This window comes from Neofelis nebulosa, chromosome 1 (assembly GCF_028018385.1).
Source record: "Neofelis nebulosa isolate mNeoNeb1 chromosome 1, mNeoNeb1.pri, whole genome shotgun sequence".
NCBI classification, from domain to species: domain Eukaryota; kingdom Metazoa; phylum Chordata; class Mammalia; order Carnivora; family Felidae; genus Neofelis; species Neofelis nebulosa.
In genome coordinates, this window is record NC_080782.1 from 223,888,041 (window position 1) to 223,910,614 (window position 22,574).

The following is a 22,574-nucleotide window of genomic DNA, read 5'->3' on the forward strand; positions in this document are numbered from 1 at the left end:
GGCAAAAGCAAATTTCAACGGGCCGCACCCTTCTTGGGAGTTAGAAGGGCTTCACGGGCCAGGAAGCTAGTCCATTTAGGTTTACTTCTGGGCACGGATGGCTCCTAGAAGTGCCCTGGGGCAAATAACCTCTCTCTGTCTCCAACTCTGAGCTACAAAATGGGAACCATAGCTCACATCTGCCTTCTAGGCACCGTAAAGATTAATGAGAGACAGGCAAGGCTCTTACTCCATGCCTGGAACATGGTAAGAGCTAAAAATGGGAACCGCTTTTCTGCCCTGACCCTTTTCCTGTTTTGATAGCCTGAGCCTGGCTGACCTCCGAGGAGATGGCGTGACGGCCACTAGCCACCCCACCTCAACCGCCGCTAGAGTCAGCCGCCAGCGTGCAGACCTGGGCGCAGGCCTCGCACATACACACACCTTTCCCGAGCCCTTCTTCCTGACCTGACCATCATCGGCATTCCAGAGGAAGGGAGGAACATTGAAGTAACCAACTAACAATATCGCTGGGTCAGTGGAATCACAGGTATTTTTTGTTTTCTTTACGTTGTCCTATTTTGTGAAAACATTTCTGCCACGACCAAGAGGGGCATTTCCTCTGACAAGACGCTTATAATGATTAAATGAGATAATGCTTGTAAAAGGCTCAGCACAGCACCTGTCGATAAAAGTTGGCTCTCCTAAAAAAAAAAAAAATCTAACTAAAAGCAATAATATACCTGTATAGGATTTCATGATTTACAGACTACTTTCATTTACTTTATTTCGTTTAGACACTCACAACTCACTTGAGGTGGGTTTACTACTCCTGCCTTACAGATTAGGAAACTGAGGCTCAACGACATTAGAAAGACTAGACCCCAGTAACTTAGTGAGCAGCAGTGTGGCAGAACCAGCATTAAGCTGTGGGACCCATGACAGTTATTCTGCTCATGGCCTCAGTATGAGGGGCCCTAGGGCAAAACTCTGCTCACAGGGTCGTGGCTCCTGTCCCTCTGGTGGCACTGTGGCTCACAGATAGCTCCCTATGTCTTTCGGAGAAGGAAGTCCAGCATTGTCTGGCCCCTTATTTCTGACTCTGGGCTCCCTGTTCATACCTGAGGCTATAAACCAGACATCGGCACCTCCCACCCCCGACCCCAACAAGCCAACAAGCCCCTCCACCTCTACAGAATCAGGACAAGCCACAGGCCTGACAGATACAGGAGGGACACTGGTTTGCCCCACGTGATGGGCAGAATGCAGAGCCCTTCGGCTGGTGTGGGACGAGAGCTTCCCTTCCTGGCTGTGTGGGCCAGCCCCCTGAGCCTGGGATAAGGAGCCAGGAGATCCCATGTTACCACGGATCCACCTAAAAAACCAAAGGCAAAGTTTTTGAAGGATTTTTTTTCTTGTTTGTGTAATGGCTAACACACCTGTTCTTCTTATCACATAAGAAACAGGTTTTTGAGTAAAAGGTAAGGCTTATGGAGTATTTTGAATTCCCTGGCAGTGGGGGGTGTGGGTGGACAAGATGTCTGTTAAAAGAATCATTCTCCCAGGGTGACTGGGTGACTCAGTCGGCTGAGCATCAGACTTCGGCTCAGGTCATGATCTCACGGTTCCTGAGTTCGAGCTCTGCGTCAGGCTCTATAATGACAGCTCAGAGCCTGGAGCCTGCCTTGGATTCTGTGTGTGTCTCTTTCTCTTTGCCCCTCTCTCACTCAAACTCTGTCTCTCTCTCTCTCTCTCTCTCTCAAAAATAAATAAAACATTAAAAATTTTTTTCAAAAAAGAATCATTCTCCCATTCATTCATTCATTCATTCATTCAACAAATATGTATGGAGCACTTTCCATGTGCCAGATGCTGTTGTTGGAATCAGGAATATAGTTGTCCATGAAAAAGAACTTCCCACATTCCCACAGAGTACAGTGTCCAGAAAACCCAAACCCAAACTATTAGTACCCAATACGATCAGGTCACCATTACTCTCCTAAGTATTCTTGGTACCATTTTGTTCAATGACATGTTCTCGAACCAAAGTAGCACGACGCTGTTTCCAGAACGAAAAACCGGCTGGACTGGAAAATGCAACTGCAGCGAAATACGTATTGAGGCGAACAATGGGTGGTGAGGGTAACCCACTGTCCAGTCCAGGATACGTGAAATGAATTTTCATGAAGGATGTCTCATCCTCTATTTTAACAGGTATAAACAAAAACCTGTTCGCTGCGCTTACAACTGATAGACAAGCTTTTCCACCAAAAACATTCCTTTGCTTGTAAACATGTTTTTCTCCAAAGGAGTTAGAGTTATAAACATCCTTCCTCCATTACCAATAAGCCTACGGCTACCGCCTTCCAAGGAGATAAACATCTGCTGTACCCCCAAGTCATAAACATGCTTTGGGTAGTACAGAAAAATTATGGAATATATTGGTAAGTTGAGTCAGTTTGCAAAGCATGTACACAGCCAATGATGTCATGGCTTATGCAGTTTGGGGTACGACCAATATGGCCGATGTAACTGTGAACCAACAGACCGTGAAGCGAGCTCAGTGTGCCCAGGCTCCCCATTTGGCATACAGTCCCCGAAGCCAAGCCATGCGAGTGCTGACAACTCCTTAAATGTCCTTGGCATGATTTCAGATGGTGGACGGCAGGGGACCATAAGGGACTCCTGCCTCAGGGGAAGACGAAGACCGAAATCTCTGCCAGCTGAGACCGCTGGATGTGCTGGCTGAGACCGAGTGGCGGCCAAAGCAGGAAGTAAGATGGGCCAGCCCAGGACATGCCTTCCACCCCCACCTCTCTGGCTGGCCTGCAGGGGCCCCTGAGCTTATGGAAGGAAAGAAATGCCTGAGCCCTGTTTAGGCTAATTGATGTTAGTACGTGAGGCCTCCGAGTCCTTGACGGTCTGAACCTAGGTTCTTGTTTTCACTTGAGGTGTATCACCAGTCCCATTATTATATACGTTGTCAAACCCAACAAAGAGGTTCTAGGGAGACTGCCACGTACGGAATTCCCCACTTCTCCATGAACAACCCGGTTTGAGCGCGATTGGACTGAGGATATTCTCAGAGACGATGCACCGGGCCTTTAAGGGGCTACGTTTTCCCCAAGACGTGTAACCTTGTGATAGACCGGACTTGCCCCCTGAAGCCCCCACCCCTCGCACCCCCAGCTAAGGGGCCAGCAGGACTGACAGGTCCTCATCCTGCAAAAGACCGGCCCCCCGGCCTCCCACAGAGGCTTCCCCAGGGTCTGCCTTGTGTCTGCCACCAAACACCCCCAGCCCCCAGCCCCCAGCCCCCAGCCCCCAGCCCTACACGATGACCATGAAGGCACTGCTGCCTGTCACTTGCTGGGCTCAGAGCATTGGCTGAATCTGTGCTTTTCTGTCATCGCTCTTCCTAAAACATTGTGCCTCTGGCTTGTGTGTCCAGAGCCGTTCCAGAATGGTACCAGCATTTGAGGTCTCTCTCCTCTGCCCCCTCCCCGGCATTCACAGGCTCTCACGTCCTCTGCCCCTCTGCCAACCGAACCACATTGCTGTTACTGCCACGGGCGCCCTTGTGCTGGAACCAGAAATGATAATGCTGTAAACTCTCACTCCCACACCCCCCACCTCCTCTCACCTCCTGCTCTCCCGAAGGGGCGAATTTCCCAGACGTGCGTGCTGGGAATTCCGCCTCCGCTTTTAAGACACCCCCTCACGTTGCCTCTTCAGGGCCTCCACCCCATCTCAGCGGCAAAGCTTCGAGAAGGAGGTCGGCCTCCCTGGTACGCACAGTGGGGGCCGCTCTGAGCCAGGCCCCCCCAGTGTAGGACACAAACCCCACACACCACCGTGCCAAGGGTGGCTTTTGATGGTAGAGCTCTCACAGAAGGTTTCAAAGCTGAAGCACTGAGTGGTTAAGTGCTTGCTCTCTTCACCCCTCACCCTACCTCTTCTCCCTTCTCCCTCCACTGCCCCCCCCCCAAAAGGGTGATAATTTGCTTTACTGGGCAATTTGAACATAAAATAATCATTGTGTTGATGTATCCATGGGGCATCCTGCTCCCTGCCTCTTCCCTGGAGTCCTCAGGGTCTGCTCAGGGACCCCACAGCCCTGTGCCCCAGCCCCAACCCCTCCTTCAGGCAGAATTTGTCTAAAGCCACAGCTTCAGGACTTGCCCCATTCCCCGCCTCCCTCCCCCACCCCCGCCTGGCCATTCTCACCCCAACTCACCCACCCCTGCACAGCTTCTCAGTGGCTCGTGATTTTTGCTCAGATCATGGCCCCGGTGTGAGCAGCAGCGGACATTTCTGATGTGGTTGGCTCAGGCCACACGGATGACGCGCAGGTAAAGAAGAGATCACAGCGGCACAGCCTCCACAGGAATCCCGGCCACGGCAGTGGCCTGCCACGGCCCGGTGTCGTTGTCTGGGAGCTCCCTCTCCAGGCCTCAGGGTTCAGGGCCACCTAAGTGTGTCTGCAATCTGTCAGCGTCTCCTCGGCGTAGAGTAATTGTACTGAAGCAGCTTGGCCACACGCCTGTCTGGCCATGTCATCCAGTGGCCAGCAGAGTCCTGAGCTTGGCGGGTAGGTTGACAGGAGGTCACTGGGGTTTTCAGAGCCAAGCCAGGTCTCCTTTTGTGACCCTTCAGGGGTGACAAATACATTTCTTCCCATAGTCTACCATGGGCTGAATGTTTATCCCCCTCACATTCATATACTGAAGCCTAGATTCCCACTCTGATGGCATTTGGAGGCCTTTGGGAGGTAATGAGGTCACAAGAGTGGAGCCTCACCCGACACCAGATCCACTGGTGCCCTGATCTTGAACTTCCTAGGCTCCAGAACTGTGGGAAATAAATGTCTGTAGTTTAAGCCACTCAGGCTATGGTATTCTGTCATAGCAGCCCATGCTAAGACGTGGACCAGCTATGATAAATTAGAAGTAGGTCCATCAAGTCCTATTCTCTTTTTTTAATTGATTTAGAGAGAGAGAGAGAGAGAGAGAGAGAGAGCAAGTAGGGGAAGAGCAGAAAGAGAGGGAGAAAGAGAATCCCAAGCAGGCTCTGCACTGTCAGAGTGGAGCCTGACGTGGGGCTCGATCTCACAACCATGAGATAATGGCCTGGACCAAAACCAAGAATCAGATGCTTAGCCAACTGAGCCACCCAGGCGCCCTCATCAAGTCCTATTCTGAGAAGCATTGTAGGTCAAGGGCAAGTGCATGGAAGGCTGTTGTAATAAGTCAGTGATGCCCATGGCTCCATGGGGGAAAGAGGTGAGGCATATGCCCTGGACTTACAGCGCCTGGGTTGGTTTTTCCTACTGACTCCACCTCCCGATTCCTGAATAGTCATGTTGGCTCAGTGGGGAACAGCCTCACCTGTCTAGTTATCATAGCCTGAGTGCGAGAGAGGAAAACATGGACTGATCCCAACTCTATTTTTTTCCTATTTTCTAATTCCATCTATACAAGAAATTGCCGAGATTCTAATTATACAGAAATGTATGAGAAAGTAACACTGAAAGCAAGATATAAAGAACCAGAACATCCAAACACAGTTTGATGCATTTTTTTATATTTTTGACCTGAGCTACTCTCGGCTTAATTTGCTCTGTTTTTAGGATTTTTCTCCAGACTAAGTAGCAATTGTGTTTAGTTTATCTCAAAGCCTTATTTGTAACTGGTTTTTGAAACAGAATTGCTATTCACACTGGTTCTGGTACCAAACCGAACTACAGAGCTGTTGGGCTGGGCATTAGAGCTCCTCAGCATGAACAAACCCACAACAGGCCCTGAGAATATGGCCCCAGCATTGGTAACGTTCCCAAACCCCTCCCATCCCTTTGTCTTATCACTTAGTCTCTTACTTCTAGTACACAGCACATGGCTTCTCAGACCATATCTACACTTTAAACTTCTTAAAACCACAAACGTCACCCTTTCCAATCAGAACCAAAGCATGGCAATAAAACCAAACCTCACTGTGAATCCCCCTATCATGTGCCCAATACTGCCTCTAATTCAGGGACATCCATCCTCTATTACAACCTTAGAGACCATGTCAACCATGCATTGATCACATCATCTACTTCTTTTTGACCCTTGAACACATTTACCATTTTCCATTCTACAGATTTCTCATAGAGACAAAGAATTAAGAGTTGAAAGGACAAGCCACAAACTGGGAGAAAATATTTGAAAAACGTATCTGATTTAAGGACTTGTGCCCAAGATATACAAAGAATCCTTAACACTTAACAATAAGAAAACAAACAGACACACTGACGATGCCAAATACAGGCAAAGATGTGAAGCAACCAGAACTCTCATTCACTGCTGGCGGGAATCCGTAATGGTACAGCCACTTTGGAAGACAGTTTGGTGGTTTCTTACGAAACGAAACATACTCTTACCACACAGTCCAGCATTCATGCTCCCAAGCATTTACTTAGTTGAGCTGAAACTTAGGTCCACACAAACACCCACATACGAATGTTTGTAGCAACTTTCACACAACTGCCCCAAATTGGGAGCAATCAAGACATAAGGGACTGGATACATAAACTGTGGTACATCCATACAGTGGGATATTATTCATCAATGAAAAGAAAAGAGTTATGAAGCCTCAAAAAGACATGGAGAAATCTTTTTTTTTAATATAACGTGTTGTCAGGTTAGCTAACACACAGTGTATACAGTGTGCTCTTGGTTTTGGGGGTAGATTCCCGTGATTCATCGCTTACGTACAACACCCAGTGCTCATCCCAAGTGCCCTCCTCAATGCCCACCACCCATTTTCCCCTCTCCCACACTCCCCATTCACCCTCAGTTTGTTCTCTGTATTTAAGAGTCTCTTATGGTTTGCCTCCCTCCCTCTCTGTTTGTAATTTTTTCCCCTTCCCCTTCCCCTCCCCCACAGTCTTCTGTTAAGTTTCTCAAGTTCCACATATGAGTGAAAACATATGATATCTGTTTTTCTCTGACTGAGTTATTTCACTCAGCATAATACCGTCCAGTTCCATCCACATTGCTACAAATGGCAGGATTTCATTCTTTCTCATTGCCAAGTAGTATTCCATCGTATATATAAACCACAGTTTCTTTATCCATTCAACAGTTGATGGACATTTGGGCTCTTTCCATGATCTGGCTATTGTTGAAAGCACTGCTATAAACATTGGGGTACAAGTGCCCCTATGCGTCAGCACTCCTGTATCCCTTGGGTAAATTCCTAGTAGTGCTATTGCTGGGTCGCAGGGTAATTCTATTTTTAATTTTTTGAGGAACCTCCACACTGTTTTCCAGGGTGGCCGCACCATTTTGCATTCCCACCAACAGTGCAAGAGGGTTCCCATTTCCCCACATCCTGGCCAACATCTATTGTTTCCTGAGTTGTTAATTTTGGGCACAGTGGCCCCGTGTCCTGGGTGCCCTCGTGTTGCTCCCTGGTATCTCAGTGTAGTTTTGATTTGTATTTCCCTGATGAGTGATGTTGAGCATCTTTTCATATGCTGTTGGCCATCTGGATGTCTTCTTTGGAAAAGTGTCTATTCATGTCTTCTGCCCATTTCTTCACTGGATAATTTGTTTTTCAGTTGTTGAGTTTGGTATTTTTTATAGATACTAACCTTAAGTAAGTATCTTTTGGATACTAACCCTTAATCCGATAAGGACATGGGGGAATCTTAAATACATATTGCTAAGTGAAAAAAGTCAGTCTGAAAGGGCATGTACTATATGATTCCACCTCCATGACATTCTGGAAAAGGCAAAACAATAGAGACGGTAAAAAGATCAGTGGCTGTTAGGGGTTGGAGGTGGGAGATGGGAAGGGACAAGTAGGCAGAGCACAGAGGACTCCCAGGGCAATGAAACTGTTCTGGGGGCGCCTGGCTGGCTCAAGTCGGTAAAGCATGCAACTCTTGATCTCGGAGTTGTGAACTGGAGCCCCACACTAGGCGTAGAGTTTACCTGAAATAGAAAGAAAGAAAGAAGAAAGAAAGAAAGAAAGAAAGAAAGAAAGAAAGAAAGAAAGAAAGAAAGAAAGGAAAAGAAAGGAAAAGAAGCTATTCTGCATGTTACTACATTGATGGACACACAACATAATACATTTGACAAAAGTCATAGAACTACACAACACCAAGAGGAACCTTGAAGTAAATCATGGACTTTAGTTAATAACAGTGTATCAATTGTAACAAATGTATCACACCTATGCAGCAAATTAGTAAGTAGAGAACTGGGGCAGGGGGCAGAAGACAGGAGGGTGGTGTGGAGTGAGAGAAATTGTTTGATGAAGGGCTTGATGGGAACACTGTACTTTCCACTCAATTTTTCTGGAAACCTAAACCTTCTTTTAAAAATAGTCTTTTGGGATGCCTGAGTGGTTCCTTCAGTTAAGGGTTGGACTCTTGATTTCAGTTCAGGTCATGATCTCTTGATCATGGGATTGAGCCCCACACCCAGCCTCTGTGCTAACAGCACAGAGCCTGCTTGGGATTCTCTCTCCCTCTCTCTCTCTGCCCTTTCCCCACATCTGCACAAGTGAACACACACGTTCGCTCTCTCTCATGAGCACATTCCTGAAAGGAAACAAAATAACAAAAGGGAAACTTTGCATGCACCAGTGTGATGATAGGGCATGAAATAAAGAGAAGGATCAGCTCCACCCCCCACCTCTGAGGTCACAACACTGAATGACTTACTTTTTACAGGTTAGATAGAAACGAGCTCGGAATTTACATTGTTCCTTGTTAAAGTTTCCAACCTTTATCCTACAAACCATCCAAAAAGATTCTTTGTCATCGATTCACATCCGAGTCAATTACATGGTGATTCTCAAAGCCCCTTTCTGTGCGAGCATGAATGTGACCTCAGTGGTCCTTTCTTTAGATGAGACTAGAGTTGGGTGCATTATCCAAAGAACCTGATTTTTTTTTTTTTTTCGTATCAGGGACCATGCTGGGGGCTTTACAGAAGCTGTCTCATTTAATGTGCAGAGTGAGAGGTGGGTATTATGATGCCATTTTGCAGAATCAATAACTAAAGCTCAGAGGAATTCAGTTATGTGCTGAAGGTATATAGTTAGTACGAAGAAATTCCTCTTTTTTTTTTTTTTTTTTAAGTAGGCTCCACACCCAGTGCAGTGCTTGAACTTACAACCTCGAGGTCAAGAGTCACAGGCTATACCCACTGAGCCAGCCAGGCACCCCAGGAAGCACTGACTTGCAGCCAGGCCTTTGTGCTGTCCACACCATGCCATACTGAAAGGCATTAGAAGCTGAGAAGGTGCAGTGGTTCATTTTGAGTCCGTGCACTGGGTACCTGTGAAGGACTGGAAGGCTGGGTGTCAGGCATCACCTGTGACAGAGGGAAACCCACTCTGTCTCTTTCCTGGAGGGACAGGCGGGGCCACCTGCCCTGTTTCCCTGGAAGGACTTGCTGGATTTGTCCCCATCTGTGGCCCCGTGTGCTGGGTTCCCTCGTGTCTCTCCCTGGCTTACTCCAGCAGTGCCCGGGACTCCTCTGTTGTGCCCCCACAACAATTTGGTCACGGTGCCCTCTTTCCACGGCAAACTTCTCAAGGGCAGAGAAAAAATGGGGACTGTCCCTGTACAACCCCAGACAAGCAGCCCACACCACAAAGAGGAGATGTCCTTCTGCTAATTACGTACTAACAGAATTCAAATGCGCTGCTTCTCTCCATCACATAGTTGGTAGACCTCTGGGTTCGAAGGCAATTTGTTTATGCCGGTAAGAAGTCAGGCTGGGAAAAATTGAAAACGATAATTAAAGGCACTGCACGTCACAGCAGTCTCTCTACGTGTGATTCACCATAGCATTCCTGGTGAATGTGGGAGGACTGCACACACGTGATGAGCCAACAGTCTGGGCTGGGCACTAAATGTCCTCGAACCCCACAGCCAAGGGGGATTTCAAGCTTCCCGGGGGTTCCTGACAGACGCCAAGACGGTGGCAAAGAGCGTGAGCCTTGGAGTCAAGTGTTCCTGCTTCAAACCCAGCTTGGCCTCTAACTGTGGGATCTTAGGCAACCATCTTAAGCTCTTCCAGCCTTACTTTTGTTATCTGCCAAATGGGGCTAACAATACATTCCTCAGAGGATCGCTGTGAGGACTCAGTGTAACTGTAAATGCAAAGTATATAACAGAGTATCTGGAATGCGATCTCAACAGTGTCCACTATTTTTGTTGTTATACTAATGTATAGATATCTCCAAGGGCAGAGGCCTCCTTAGCAGTAACACCAACGTCCCTACAAGGTAGAAACAAGCGTGATTACCACAGAAATGGGCAGGAAACACAGTGGCTTACCCAGGGTCGCGGCTGAGTACACAAAAGAAAAATCAGTTGCAGTTCATCTTTTGTTCGTGTTGAAATGTTTTAACCCATACAGGAAATATTTCTTGTGTGCTGAGTTACCCTAGCATTTTTCCTTGAGAGCGTTTTTATTTTTATTTTTATTATTTTTGTTTTTTTAATGTTTATTTTTGAGAGAGAGAGAGAGAGAGAGGGAAGAGGAGAGGCAGAGAGAGAGGCAGAAACAGAATCTGAAGCAGGCTCCAGGCTCTGAGCTGTCAGCACAGAGCCTGATGCGGGGCTCAAACCCACAGACCACAAGATCATGACCTGAACTGAAGTTGAATGCTCAACCGACTAAGCCAACAGGCCCCTCTTGAAAGCTTTTTTATTTTTTTTTATTTTTTTTTTTTATTTTTTTTTTTTTATTTTTGGGACAGAGAGAGACAGAGCATGAACGGGGGAGGGGCAGAGAGAGAGGGAGACACAGAATCGGAAACAGGCTCCAGGCTCCGAGCCATCAGCCCAGAGCCTGACGCGGGGCTCGAACTCACGGACTGCGAGATCGTGACCTGGCTGAAGTCGGACGCTTAACCGACTGCGCCACCCAGGCGCCCCTTGAAAGCTTTTTTAAAAAGCAATTTAGAACAATATATTCTTAGACTTAGGAGGGGAACGTTGATAGAAGTCATGTAGCCCGACCTTTTTCCAATTTGGGAAATCTTTTTATAAGCATCCCCCTAACCCCACCACTGGCAAAGAGTGAATCAGCTTATGCTCAGATAACAGCGCTGGGGAACTCACAACGTTGGGAGACAGCCCTTGTTAAGTTACCACCATTGTCCTCATGATCAGCTTTCTTCTGAACACCGTCAGCGTCGACATCAAAAGCCTACACTCAGTGGGACAAGCCTCTGGGTCTCGTGAGAACTGAGCCCAGGTTGCTGGTTCTGTTCTTCATCCACAGGACCTAGCACAGGGCCTTGGAACCTAGCAGGCAAGCGAGAGGTTATTTGTTGGATGGATGGATGGATGGATGGATGGAAGAAAGGAAGGAATGCCCTCTCTGGGTGCTATAGAATGAGATATATATACTTATTCCATTATCGTGCTATGGCTTAGAATCCAAAACATGCAACAATGCACTTTATCTAAATTAAGGATCTGGGGAGATGTGAAGTAAAACAATTATAGAACTGTAACTATTCTAACACCGAAAAACTATCCCAGGCCCCAGGGTCAGAAATAAACCCTGCTTTAAAGCAAATTGCCCACTGATAATGGCGGTATGAGTAGCGGTCAGACAAAAAAAAAAAAAAAAAAAAAAAATTTAACAAGCCTCATTCCATTTCAAACATTAACACTAACACATGCCTAAGAGATAATTACTAAGAATTGCATTCATTTCGAAATGTCATTTTCTTTTCTTTAGCTTGTAACAACCTATAGCCTATCCTCTATTTTGAACTTAATACAATGCCTCAGACCTTAATAGAAATGTATGGAATTCTGAATTGGTCACAAGGACAGACTTTTGACAGAATCTGCTTATACTTGCTGCAAACGTGCACTTGCTCATGGACAACATAGTCTCTTTCTCAAATTAAGTCGTCGGATTTATTAAGTATTGTATGTAAGAAGAACAAGACTGTTAACGGTGCCCGTATTATGCATAAACGAGTGCATGCACTTTTATTAACAATAAATAAGACAAGTTTCAATTTTATTAGGCCATATCTTGCATCGTTTCTTTTCTCTTCTGCAGAATTTCATTTGCTACACGTGTCCAGTGCCCAATGACTGATTTATTGTTTTCTCCACAGGAGGAGGGGAGAAGCATTAGGTACCTGGCACCCAGCAAACCCCGGGACGGCAGAGTTATCAGTGGAATTCCTCAAAGTGACAAAGGGCTAGATGAGGGGTTCCTTGCTGGTACAACCAGGTCACAAGCCTAAGAAGGCTTGACGGGTGTGGCTGGCTCCCTCCCCAGGGCCTGCTCTGTTTCCGATCTGGGCTTTGCTGGCCGGGGCAGTGCTTCTCCTGGCTCTCTGCAGGACCTCAGGCTCCAGGAATTTGGACCGAGTGGTAGAGACATCGCCGGCAGAGACGGCAGTTGCCAGCTTCCTCCCTGCGCTGTCTTGTGATTCAAAGCAGACTCTGCTCCACTTTTTAAAAAGGGGAGCATGTTAATGCTGGAGACCCACAAGAACAGGATCAAGCAAGGAGACACAACAGTCTGATGCAAGAGTCCGTGAGTAAGCATGGTGAACCATGGCGGGCAGGGATGTGGTCATGGGGAGCCCAGGAGCACAAGGGGTTGACTGCAGAGTGTCCTTGTGGGAGGTTATAGGAGCTGCAAGAACACTGGCAATGGGTCATTTCACAAATGACCCTGGGCTGGGACCTGCCACCTCCCAACACATACACAGAAAGACACCCCCCCACACACACATCCCACCCCTATGGTACTAAGCCATCCAAACACTATATGTGGGCTTGGCTGCAGGAAGAGTTAGTGAAGACAGGATGTTTTTCCACCTTGAACCTTTATCTGAAGTAAACGCCACTGAGCCCAATGGCCTTATTTGCAAACGTATAGGAAGAGACTCCGGACGAGGCTTCTCTTGCGCCAATCCTGTCTAATACCAAAGTTAGACAACTTAGCAAAACCTGCTGCAGGCTGTACGTGTGGCATAGTCATTGAAAACGCCTTGAACTTTCTCTTCTTTGCATTAATTTCCAGCTAATGCTCTGCTCCTTGGAGAGGTGCCTTTCCTTGGTAGGAGTGATATTGGTGTAACTTCGCTCTCCATGAAAGTGCTCTTATTTTTTGAGAATAGTTCACATCACAAGCATGTGATATTATAGGTATAGTTACCTCGTGTATCAATATCTTCATGTGCATTTCTAGCCTTAGTGTTTTATATACCACTCATGGAAGACCAGGGCTTGAGTCATGTGCTTTCCCCACGTGTTTTCTTTTCCTTTTCTTTTTTTTTTTTTAATATGGTGAATCAACAACTCCATCACAAGTGCACTCCTTAATCCCCATCTCCGATTTAACCCATGCCCCCACCCATCTCCCCTCTGGTAACCCTCAGTTCTCTATAGTTAAGATGCTGTTTCTTGGTTTGCCTCTCTCTCTCTCTCTGTTTTCCTTTGTTTGTCTGTTTGTTTGTTTGTTTGTTTGTTTGTTTCGTAAATTCCACAAAGGAGTGAAATCATATGGTATTTGTCTTTCTCTGACTTATTTCACACAGCATAATACTTTCTAGCTCCATCCACGTCATTGCAAATGGCAAGACTGCATTCTTTTTGATGGCTGAATCACATTCCACTGTGTGGTATTTATGTGTACGTGTGTATGTGTTTGTATCTGCCACATCTTCTTTATCCATTCATCAGTTGATGGACACTTGCCCAGGTGTTTTCTTCAGTGGTTCCCTGAGTGCCCTAAACCTCATCCTCTCTGTATTTGAAAGACAGTGACAGCCACCTTGGAAAACTGTTGTAATGATTAACTGAGAAAACACAAAGTCCTTTGTAACATACTGTCTAATTTTTTATTTTTGTTGATGATCATTATACATAATAGATATGGCACAGCTACAAGCTGGCTAAATGCCACGAAATATGAGTCAAGTGTACTTCTTACATGTCTTCTCCAACTCAATGGTTTGCTTCTGACCAGACCAGGACCTTGCCCAAGGTCATATATTTAGTAAGTGATGACAAAGCCTCAGCTCACAGTGTAGCCTCCCGGCCCATATTTCTAATGCGGACACAACAGGATGCAGTAGAGGAGCGGGGCGGGGGGGGGGGGGGGGGGGCCGGGGCAGGTAGGCAGGGAGGGAGGGCGTGCTGCAGGCCATCGCCAGTCCTGAACACAGACCAGTTCTCTGCGGGGTGGGACTTTCTGCCTCATCCTGGTCTCTTCCGTCTACACTGCAGGAAGATTCCCTGCCTCCATGCAGCCGGCCCTGTTCACACTCTTCCTGCTTCACACCTGGCTCCGTGGAGGACAGGGCGACCTCCGTGAGGACCTGACCTTGCTGAAGACCGAGCTTGCGCTTCGCCTCTACCAGGGTGCAGCGGCCCCTAGAAATGAAACCAACATTGTCATTTCTCCTGCTGGCGTGTCCCTTGCTCTGGAAATCCTGCAGTTTGGAGCCCAAGGGAACACCGGCCGGCAGCTGGCCGAGGCCCTGGGTTACACCGTCCATGGTAAGAGGGCTGCTCGTGCCCCTGTTTGCTCTGCTGCTCCCACTCAGGCTGCCTGGGGAGGTGGGGTGTTCCCGAATCTAGTGGCTGGTGCTGGATGACCACCAGTGGAGAAGGGTGACCGCCTGGCAAGAATGCAGCAGACAGCATTCGGACTTCGCACTGTAGTCCCCATGATGATCTTTGAGTTTCTCTTCTAACCTTAGGTTCTGTGCCAATTTTTCTTATATATTTTTTATTTTATTTTTTTTTTCAACTTTTTTTTTTTTTTTTTTTTTTAATTTTTGGGACAGAGAGAGACAGAGCATGAACGGGGGAGGGGCAGAGAGACAGGGAGACACAGAATCGGAAACAGGCTCCAGGCTCTGAGCCATCAGCCCAGAGCCCGACGCGGCGCTCGAACTCACGGACCGCAAGATCGTGACCTGGCTGAAGTCGGACGCTTAACCGACTGCGCCACCCAGGCGCCCCTCTTATATATTTTTTAATGTTTTTATTTATTTTTGAGAGAGAGACAGACAGAGCGCGAGTGGGGGGAGGGGCAGAGAGAGGGAGACATAGAATCCGAAGCAGGCTCCAGGCTCTCAGCCCAACACAGGGCTCGAACTCATGGAGCGTAAGATCATGATCTGAACCAAAGTTGGACGTTTAACCGACTGAGCCATCCAGGGGCCCCTCCATGGCAGTTTTTCCAATTTCATGTCACAAGCCCTTCTGCAGTGCCTAACAGGTGCCAGGAAATGTCCGAAGCACCTTCCAAGTAGTAATCTAATTGTTACGACAACAAAATCGCCATTATGTCTTCTGATGCTCAGAGAAACCACATAGAATTGCTAGCCCTGGATTTGTGATGGAATTATATCATCATCCTTATTTTATTTTTTTAAGTTTATTTATTTTGACAGAGAGACATAGAGAGCAAGCAGGGGAGGGGCAGAGAGAGAGGGAGAGAGAATCTCAAGCAGGCTCCACACTGTCAGCGAGGAGCCCGACACGGGGCTCAAACCCACAAACTGTGAAATCATGACCTGAGCTGAAACCAAGAGTCAGACGCTTAACCAACTGAACCACCCAGGCTCTCCCATCCCTATTTTATAGATGAGCCAATAGGCACAGAGAGTTTACACGACTTGCCCAAGGTCACATAGCTAGTAAGTTGCAGATTTGGGACTCAAGCTCAGGTTGAGGTCAGCCAGGTTGAGGTCAACCTAGCTTGCACTCAGGGCCTCCGGCTCAATTCCTGGCCCCGGAACCAACCTACCAACTCCATGCGAACACACACACTCACGCACATCGCTTTTCCTTCTCTATCTTAGAATAAGATACCAATAAAAAAGGATGGGCATTAGCACTGTATAAATCAATATGTTTTAGGAAATCCAAGAACGAATACCAACACAGTGCTGGGGAGAGCTTCCTTTGAGCTAGAAGCTCAGGGTGGCAGGTAAAGGTTAATGCTGAAGACACCAGGTCACAAGGCAACAGTCATGTGTCCAGTTCCCCACGCCCCATCCACATCCTGTCCCCTGCCCAAACAACTCTCGTGACCCTGCTGGCCGGCTTGATTTTTCTCAGCAAGAATATCACAGAAATGCATATATCCCTGGTCTTCTTCTTCAGCCACATGAGATGGGCTGCAGTGCCAATTCAAGAACTCAGTTCTTGAATGATGCGATTCAAGAACTCAGCATCCAGACAGATAAGGAAAGCTCTGAACGCGAGCAGGTCAGTGTCACAGGAATGATGCACACAGAAATATACCCTCGTGCAGTGCAGCAAGTGTATTTATTTGACATAAATTAGCGCAGGGCAGGGAATGATTTATTCCACTGGCTGAACAGAAAGACGCCCCGGAAGACATGCCATCTGAGCTGGGTCATGAAGAACAAATAAGCGTGTGAAAGAGAGACAGGCATTTCTGCCTTAAAAGAGAGACTCACAAAAGTCACAACTGGGGGGAAAGTGAGAAATGCAAGTGTGGCTATCCTCCAGAGAAAGGGAACTGATTCCAGTTGATTCTTTGTTGTCAGGTATAGTCAGGGTCCCTGGCTAACCGAATATGATGATTAACAGGGTTTCCATAGACCCCATTCGAGAATTACCAAATGTTAGGAATGCTTAACAGTCAAACTCTGTGGAACATGATCCCACCATTTTTCTTACTCATAAACTGCTTTGTTATCTTATAGAACCGTGGCTCATTATTATGAACAGGGATGTGCAACTTCCAGAGTTCCAGTTAAGAGAGTACCCCTGTAAGTCTGGTTTGACCCAACAGAGCTCAGAGAATCATGTGCACTGTTTAAAACAACCCAGCAGTGCCCACTACCTGCCTAGGTCCAGCCTTCCTTTCAAAAGTCAATACAGACCAGTAAAATGTATAAAAAGCAGGATCCAAAGCAACGCCAGGGTCTTGAGGCATCTTTCTGGTTTAATCAACAGGAAGACCTATCCACATCTGCAGTGGGACACATCAGCACTGTCTTGTTCTCACTGTGTTCCCAGCCAATACGTGACAACCAGGAGCTTTGCTAGGGTTCCCACCTGCGGGTCAGACAGGAACAGCATGAGACTCAGAACAGACCCCAGTGGTATCTACAAGGATCACCTTTGCCTTCACCGCACAAAACACAATTTCCTGATGTTCCAAGTTCTAAGGAGTTCTGGTGCTTTCCTAGGTAAATTGATGAGGAACACTTTAAGCTTTCTAGCTTTCTATTAAGCATAAGAATAATGCTAGGAACAGAGGCCTCAGAAATGAAGGTAGCCTGGTTCTTGGGAAAGAGTTCTGTTTGATGATAATATGAATTTCACTTTTACGGTTATTATGGCATTTGATCCTCATAGAAACCACATACATTAATTAATAACCCCAATTTTACAAATGAGACAAGAGGCTAACAGTTTGGCAAGACTCTGCAGGTGGAAGAGACAGCAATCAAGTCCCAGATTCTCTGACCCCAAATCCCATGTTCTTTCCAAAATTCCTTCGTCCTACTCTAAGTCACTGAGCAGAAGCATAAAGGTATAAGGACATTGTCTCTTCTATTTTTCATCAGAGATATCCTCATTATTCCCGCAGCTCAACCAAACCCTCTGACATCATCCTCAACTTAGGCCTCTTGTAATTCTCAGGCAAGTAAAACATTAGCATCGCTGTTTGTAGTTTGAGAATTTTATAGTCATGAACTTTACAAAGTCAGATTCAGTGTCACGTTCAGGAAGCTCAGTTCAACACATTGATTCAAAAGGAAGGCGCTCTCCACACTGGGCTCACAAATGAGTTAGAAGGCTCAGCCGCAGCAAGAGAAATTCATGAGAAAACGTCATGTCTTCTTCTAGCACTTTCCTCCCACTCTGTGCGCATCCCAGGGACCTTCTCCTCAACCTTCCACACCGCCCTCATCACGGTGCTGATGGAGTGCAGCACCCAAGGGTTTTCTTCTTTCTGCTTCCTTTCTTCCCAGACCCTTCCGTAAGATCTACCTGACCAGCCCTCCAGCAAGAAAGACGCTCTCTGGCGGGGTAGGGAGAGGAATTAAGCCAGCGGTGACAGGTTCCTCTTTCCAAGGCTGCTGGGAGGAGCAGTCTGCAGCCTGTCATCCCTCACGTCAGATCTTTTTTGTCCCATCAGGACAGCGACCAGGGAAACTCACAGTAAGCAAAATAGGAGGCTCCGTACTCCAGAGCCTCACAAGAGGAAGCATCTCTCCAGATTGTGGAGCAGAGTGTCCTGTCCTGCACCTGCAGGCAGGAGGGCGGTGAAGTGCCACCTCCCACCGCCCGGTGACACTGAGCAAGCTTGTTAATTTGTCTGAGCCCAGCTCCCTCATCTATAAAAGGGGATCCCAGTAGCATGGAATTCACAGGGTTGTTGAGAGGGTCAAATGGGATGGTGAACACAGCACAGGGTCTGTGAACACCGTCAGTACGTCTTACACTGGGGGTGTACATTCCTGCAGCATCTAGAAAAGCTTTGCTGTGTGTAAATGGGCAGGGACAAAGTCGGCTCAGGTGGAGAAAAGATTTGTCCAGCCAATTTACCCCACTGCTTTAATGTTTCCAGCTAAAAGAACAGCTGGTCCCCTGGCCCAGATTGGGTGAGAGGGCAGAAGGGAGGTCACGCTACACTGTGGACCGGTAAAACGTCTCACTTCGTTCCTGCAAGATGGTCAACGTTTTACAGGGACATGATTCTATAAATACATATGATCTTCCTCAGTAGAGGAAAACCTGACAAGAAGTATTATTTTCATCCATTTCTTTGCTCATTAAAATAAAAGCAAAGGAGTCAGGCTGCAAATCATGAGATATACAACCCGAGTCTGTTTTTTACAGTCGTGGATTCTAAGAAGCAGCTTTGGTAGTGAAAGTTTTCTGGGCAAGTGAAATCTGTCCACAGCTGTGGGCTGCAGCCCGGTGGCTGGGCGCCCCGGCCAGGGTGTATTGGGGGCGTCTGTGCCCCTTCAGAGAAGTTTTGCCAGGCAACTTGGGGCTCTGCTGCTGTCCCCCGAGCGGGCCTCTGAGACATGAAGGGTGTTGGAGTGGATGGGCCCCAAGCCAGGTCAGAGATCCATTCCAACAGGTGCCCTGGGCGAGGGACAGGGCAGTGCAGGAAGAAGGGACAAAGTGTGGGGGTAGATTTGTGGATAACCACAGAGCTGTGCCTAAGAGGAAGGAGAGGCAAGGAGGCGCAGGGAAGGGCCATGTTCCAGAGGCAGCCTGCACAGGAAGGGGACCTGACTGCTGGAAATGCCCAGCTTCCATGTGTCAGGAGAAAGAAGCTTGGGATGCTCAGCTGTGCCCTGACTCACCAGTGGGCGAGAGGCCCTGCTCCAGCTCCAGATTTCCTCCTAGGGGAGAATAAAAGCCACAGATTGTAAATACTATCTTGAAAAAGAAATCCACTATTGATTATGGAGAGAAGGAAGAAATCTCCTGTGTAAGTAGTAAATATAAGTCCAGCCAACCCCCGCCCCAAGAAGGTGGAAACTATTGACTCTCTCAGATGCCTATTATTTCCTCAACATTCTTCTAGGTTCTTGGTGACATTAATAGCACAAGCTGTCCTCTGGGTCTTAGGGAGCAGGGGGATGGGAGGCGCTCTTACCTTTCCTCTGTGTTCCTCGAATCGACAGCATGGTTCTGAAAGAGGCCACATCTGAATGTCCCTCAGGCTTATGACATGCAGTTGTGGGAACGGATCTAAGGCCCTGAACAAGATACAGTGACAATTGGTCTGTCATTGTTATTTATGACATTCCCCATAAATCGATTGACTTCTTAAATATTTGAAGCCCCCTCACCCTGCACACCAGATCCGCAGTTTTGCCAGCTCTCTGTATTCTAGTGCCCTCAACATGTCTGTCTCAAGAAGTTAAGGAGGAATAGCCTCTGGGATATTGGTGGTATGTTTCTATTTGACTTCATCACAGCCTGATTTCTTTCTGATCTTGCATGGCTTCCCCCCACCTCTCAGCTTTTAATCTATGATTCGGGATAATTCCTGAGCAATTGAGTTCTGATTTATCCAAATTGGCTATAACTGGTAGATGAGCCTTGTGAAACAAGAGTGGTACCTGCTGGGGCCCCACTTCAGTGCAATGTGCAAAGAGAGACAGGGCGAACTCCTTACTTACGCTCACCGCTGTCAATTTATCCCAACACCTTTTTCACAGACCAGCGGGTGAAACAGTTCTTACACACTGTTTACGCCACCCTGCCCAACTCCGGACAAGGCACCAAAATGGAGCTGGCCTGCACTCTTTTCGTGCAAGCAGGAACGCCCCTCTCCCCCTGCTTTGTGGAACAGATCTCCCAGTGGGCCAACAGCAGCCTGGAGCCAGCCAACCTCAGGGAACCCAACAGCACCAGCATCGGGGTCAACGAATGGGCCTCCAGGCAGATGGCAGGTAAAAGAAACCATCCAGTTTAGTGAGGCTGATTTCAGAGCGCTATAAACACAGATACCAAGCACTGCTGGTCAGAAGCCACATGGGTGGAGGCTCAGGCCACCCTCGATTGCAACAGAAGTCTGTCCTCTTGGGAGACCCTACCCTTAAGTGTGGTGCTCTATGAAGCAAACAAAGCTGACCTTTGGCCCCCTCTGCCCATCCCCCACCCACCCACACAGCAGGGGGCTCTTCAGAGCCTCCCACTTCCAGGGGAGCCCTGCAGGCTTTGTTCTGTGCACCTGTTCCCTTCAGGGGAATCCCCCCACCGAGCTCTGCTGTCATCTACAATTAACACCCTGCGACAGCAAAATGCAGTGGGAGCCAGAAAACTTCTTGGAATTTAGCTTCAGGAAATAATTCAAGGGAAGAAAAAGTTATATATAATAAGATGCTTAGCCCAGGGTTAGGGTTTACCGAAGAAAAAGACTTAGAAATAACTTAACCGTCCAGCCATTAGGAATGATCCCATTAATTACAGCTCCCGCATATCATGTAGTTGTAATTATTAAAGGTGGTGAAAATCTATTACACTCACTGGGGTTCCATTTATTGACTTATAGCGCTTTTCCTAAGTGCTCTGTGTTCATTATGTCTGTTCACCCTCACAGTTGTCCTGGGAGATAGGTGCTGTTACTAGTGACTGGTTCACAGATAGAGGAACTGAGGCACGGAGAGCTACGCCTGCTGCCCGGGGCCCACAGAGCCAGGATCCTAAGTCAGCCGCTCTGCCTCTGGCATCCCTGAAAATTACAAAGGCTACACAGAAACAGGGAGAATGTTCAAGACCCAGTGTTGTTTAAAACACAGAATAGAAGGTGATGTGTACTTTATGACTGAACTGAGAACAACACGTGGGTGGCCAAGGAGCACAGAGCTGCAGCACAAATACGAAGATGTTTATTGATAGCTCAGTTGTCTCCAGCGTTTCATAATGTCTTCCCAGTTTACTTAAAAAATGTTTAATTCCCTGTCTCGGCTCATTGTGCTGCTGGGGTAGGGGCGTGGGGAGGGGGGGCGGTTAGGCAAAGCCACACAGTTAGCTGCCGTCAACCCTCTGGGGTGAGTGTCCTCCACAGAAGAGGGGCAGCCAGGAAGAGCCTGAAGCTCTGGGGCCAGGCCGCTTGGGTTCAAACCCAAGGTTTCTGTCTTGAGCAGCCGGGCGGATGGTGGCTTTGCCACTCACAAGTGTGTGACCTGGGACAGCTTCTCCAAGCCTTGGTGCCCCCATCTGTAAAATTGGGAATAACAACAGAACTGGTCAGAGGAGTCAGTGAGGGTTTGCTCAAGCATTTAGAACAGAGCCTGGCACAATGTGTGTTTTTATTAATAAAGGGCTGGGGCAGTAGTCAGCCTGCCCTCTTCTCTCTGGTAATGCGTGGAATCTCAAGAGCATGCCCTGGATGTTGCTGTCTAAGCAAAGGCTCTGCCAGGGATGAGGCCCAGCAGCTGGGGTAGCGGGATTTGCGGGAAGGGTGGGAGGGACACAGCGCACTGGCCCCCACCACAGCGCCCTGTGCCTCCCAGGAGTCCACCTGAGCAGTGCGTGTCTAACAGCCCTAGGAAATAGCCGTTTCAGACAACCTGCTCGGAAAAGGATAAAAGCACAGTCTTCAACAACAGCTAGTTATAGACACCACGGTTCTGCAGGTGCAAACCCAACCTCGGGGATGCCCCAGCACCCTCCAGGGCAGGTGCATGGGTCTCAGCCACACGATGGCTCTCCTGCTTGCAGGTGACAACCTGGGTGGCCCGACATGGGAGCGCGGTGGCGGTGCATTTCCCCAGCTGGCGCTTGTGAGCACCATGTCCTTCCAGAGCACTTGGCGGCAGAGATTCTCCTCCAGGGACACTCAGCTCCTGCCTTTCACCTGTGCCCAGGGCCTCGTCCTCCAAGTCCCCATGATGTACCAAATGGCCGAGGTCAACTACGGTGAGCTCCTTCCCACCTGTGGGCCCTCTTAAGTGACGGGAACAAGGGAACAACGTGGGCGGAGAGAGGGGGGCCACGTCTGCTCTAGAAGGACCCGCGGAGTGTCTCAGCCTTCCCTCTGCAGTGAGATGTGTGTGCAGTAAGGAGAGCCCCAGGGGCCCGAGGA

At 48.0% G+C, this 22,574-nt stretch overlaps 1 protein-coding gene and 1 long non-coding RNA gene across 3 annotated transcripts in view; one reads left to right on the forward strand and one right to left on the reverse strand.

Annotated features, from left to right (window-relative positions):
* The first annotated feature begins 12,207 nt into the window (after positions 1–12,207).
* Positions 12,208–22,574, forward strand: part of SERPINE3 (serpin family E member 3) — a 41,842-nt gene continuing 31,475 nt past the window's right edge. Inside the window, exons 1-4 of one of the 2 annotated variants that reach the window (XM_058686370.1) lie at positions 12,208–12,558; positions 14,255–14,527; positions 20,203–20,436; positions 22,211–22,408. In XM_058686370.1, coding sequence (XP_058542353.1) covers positions 12,543–12,558; positions 14,255–14,527; positions 20,203–20,436; positions 22,211–22,408 — 721 coding nt within the window. In that variant the 5' untranslated portion in view covers positions 12,208–12,542. The remainder of the gene's footprint in view (positions 12,559–14,254; positions 14,528–20,202; positions 20,437–22,210; positions 22,409–22,574) is intronic. The other variant, XM_058686371.1, reaches the window with a different exon arrangement.
* The window catches only part of LOC131486327 (uncharacterized), a 34,791-nt gene continuing 27,020 nt past the window's right edge, over positions 14,804–22,574 (reverse strand). Inside the window, exons 8-10 of the long non-coding RNA XR_009249286.1 lie at positions 19,635–19,737; positions 19,339–19,377; positions 14,804–17,068 (exon numbers count right to left, since the gene is read on the reverse strand). This is a non-coding gene — a long non-coding RNA (uncharacterized LOC131486327). The remainder of the gene's footprint in view (positions 17,069–19,338; positions 19,378–19,634; positions 19,738–22,574) is intronic.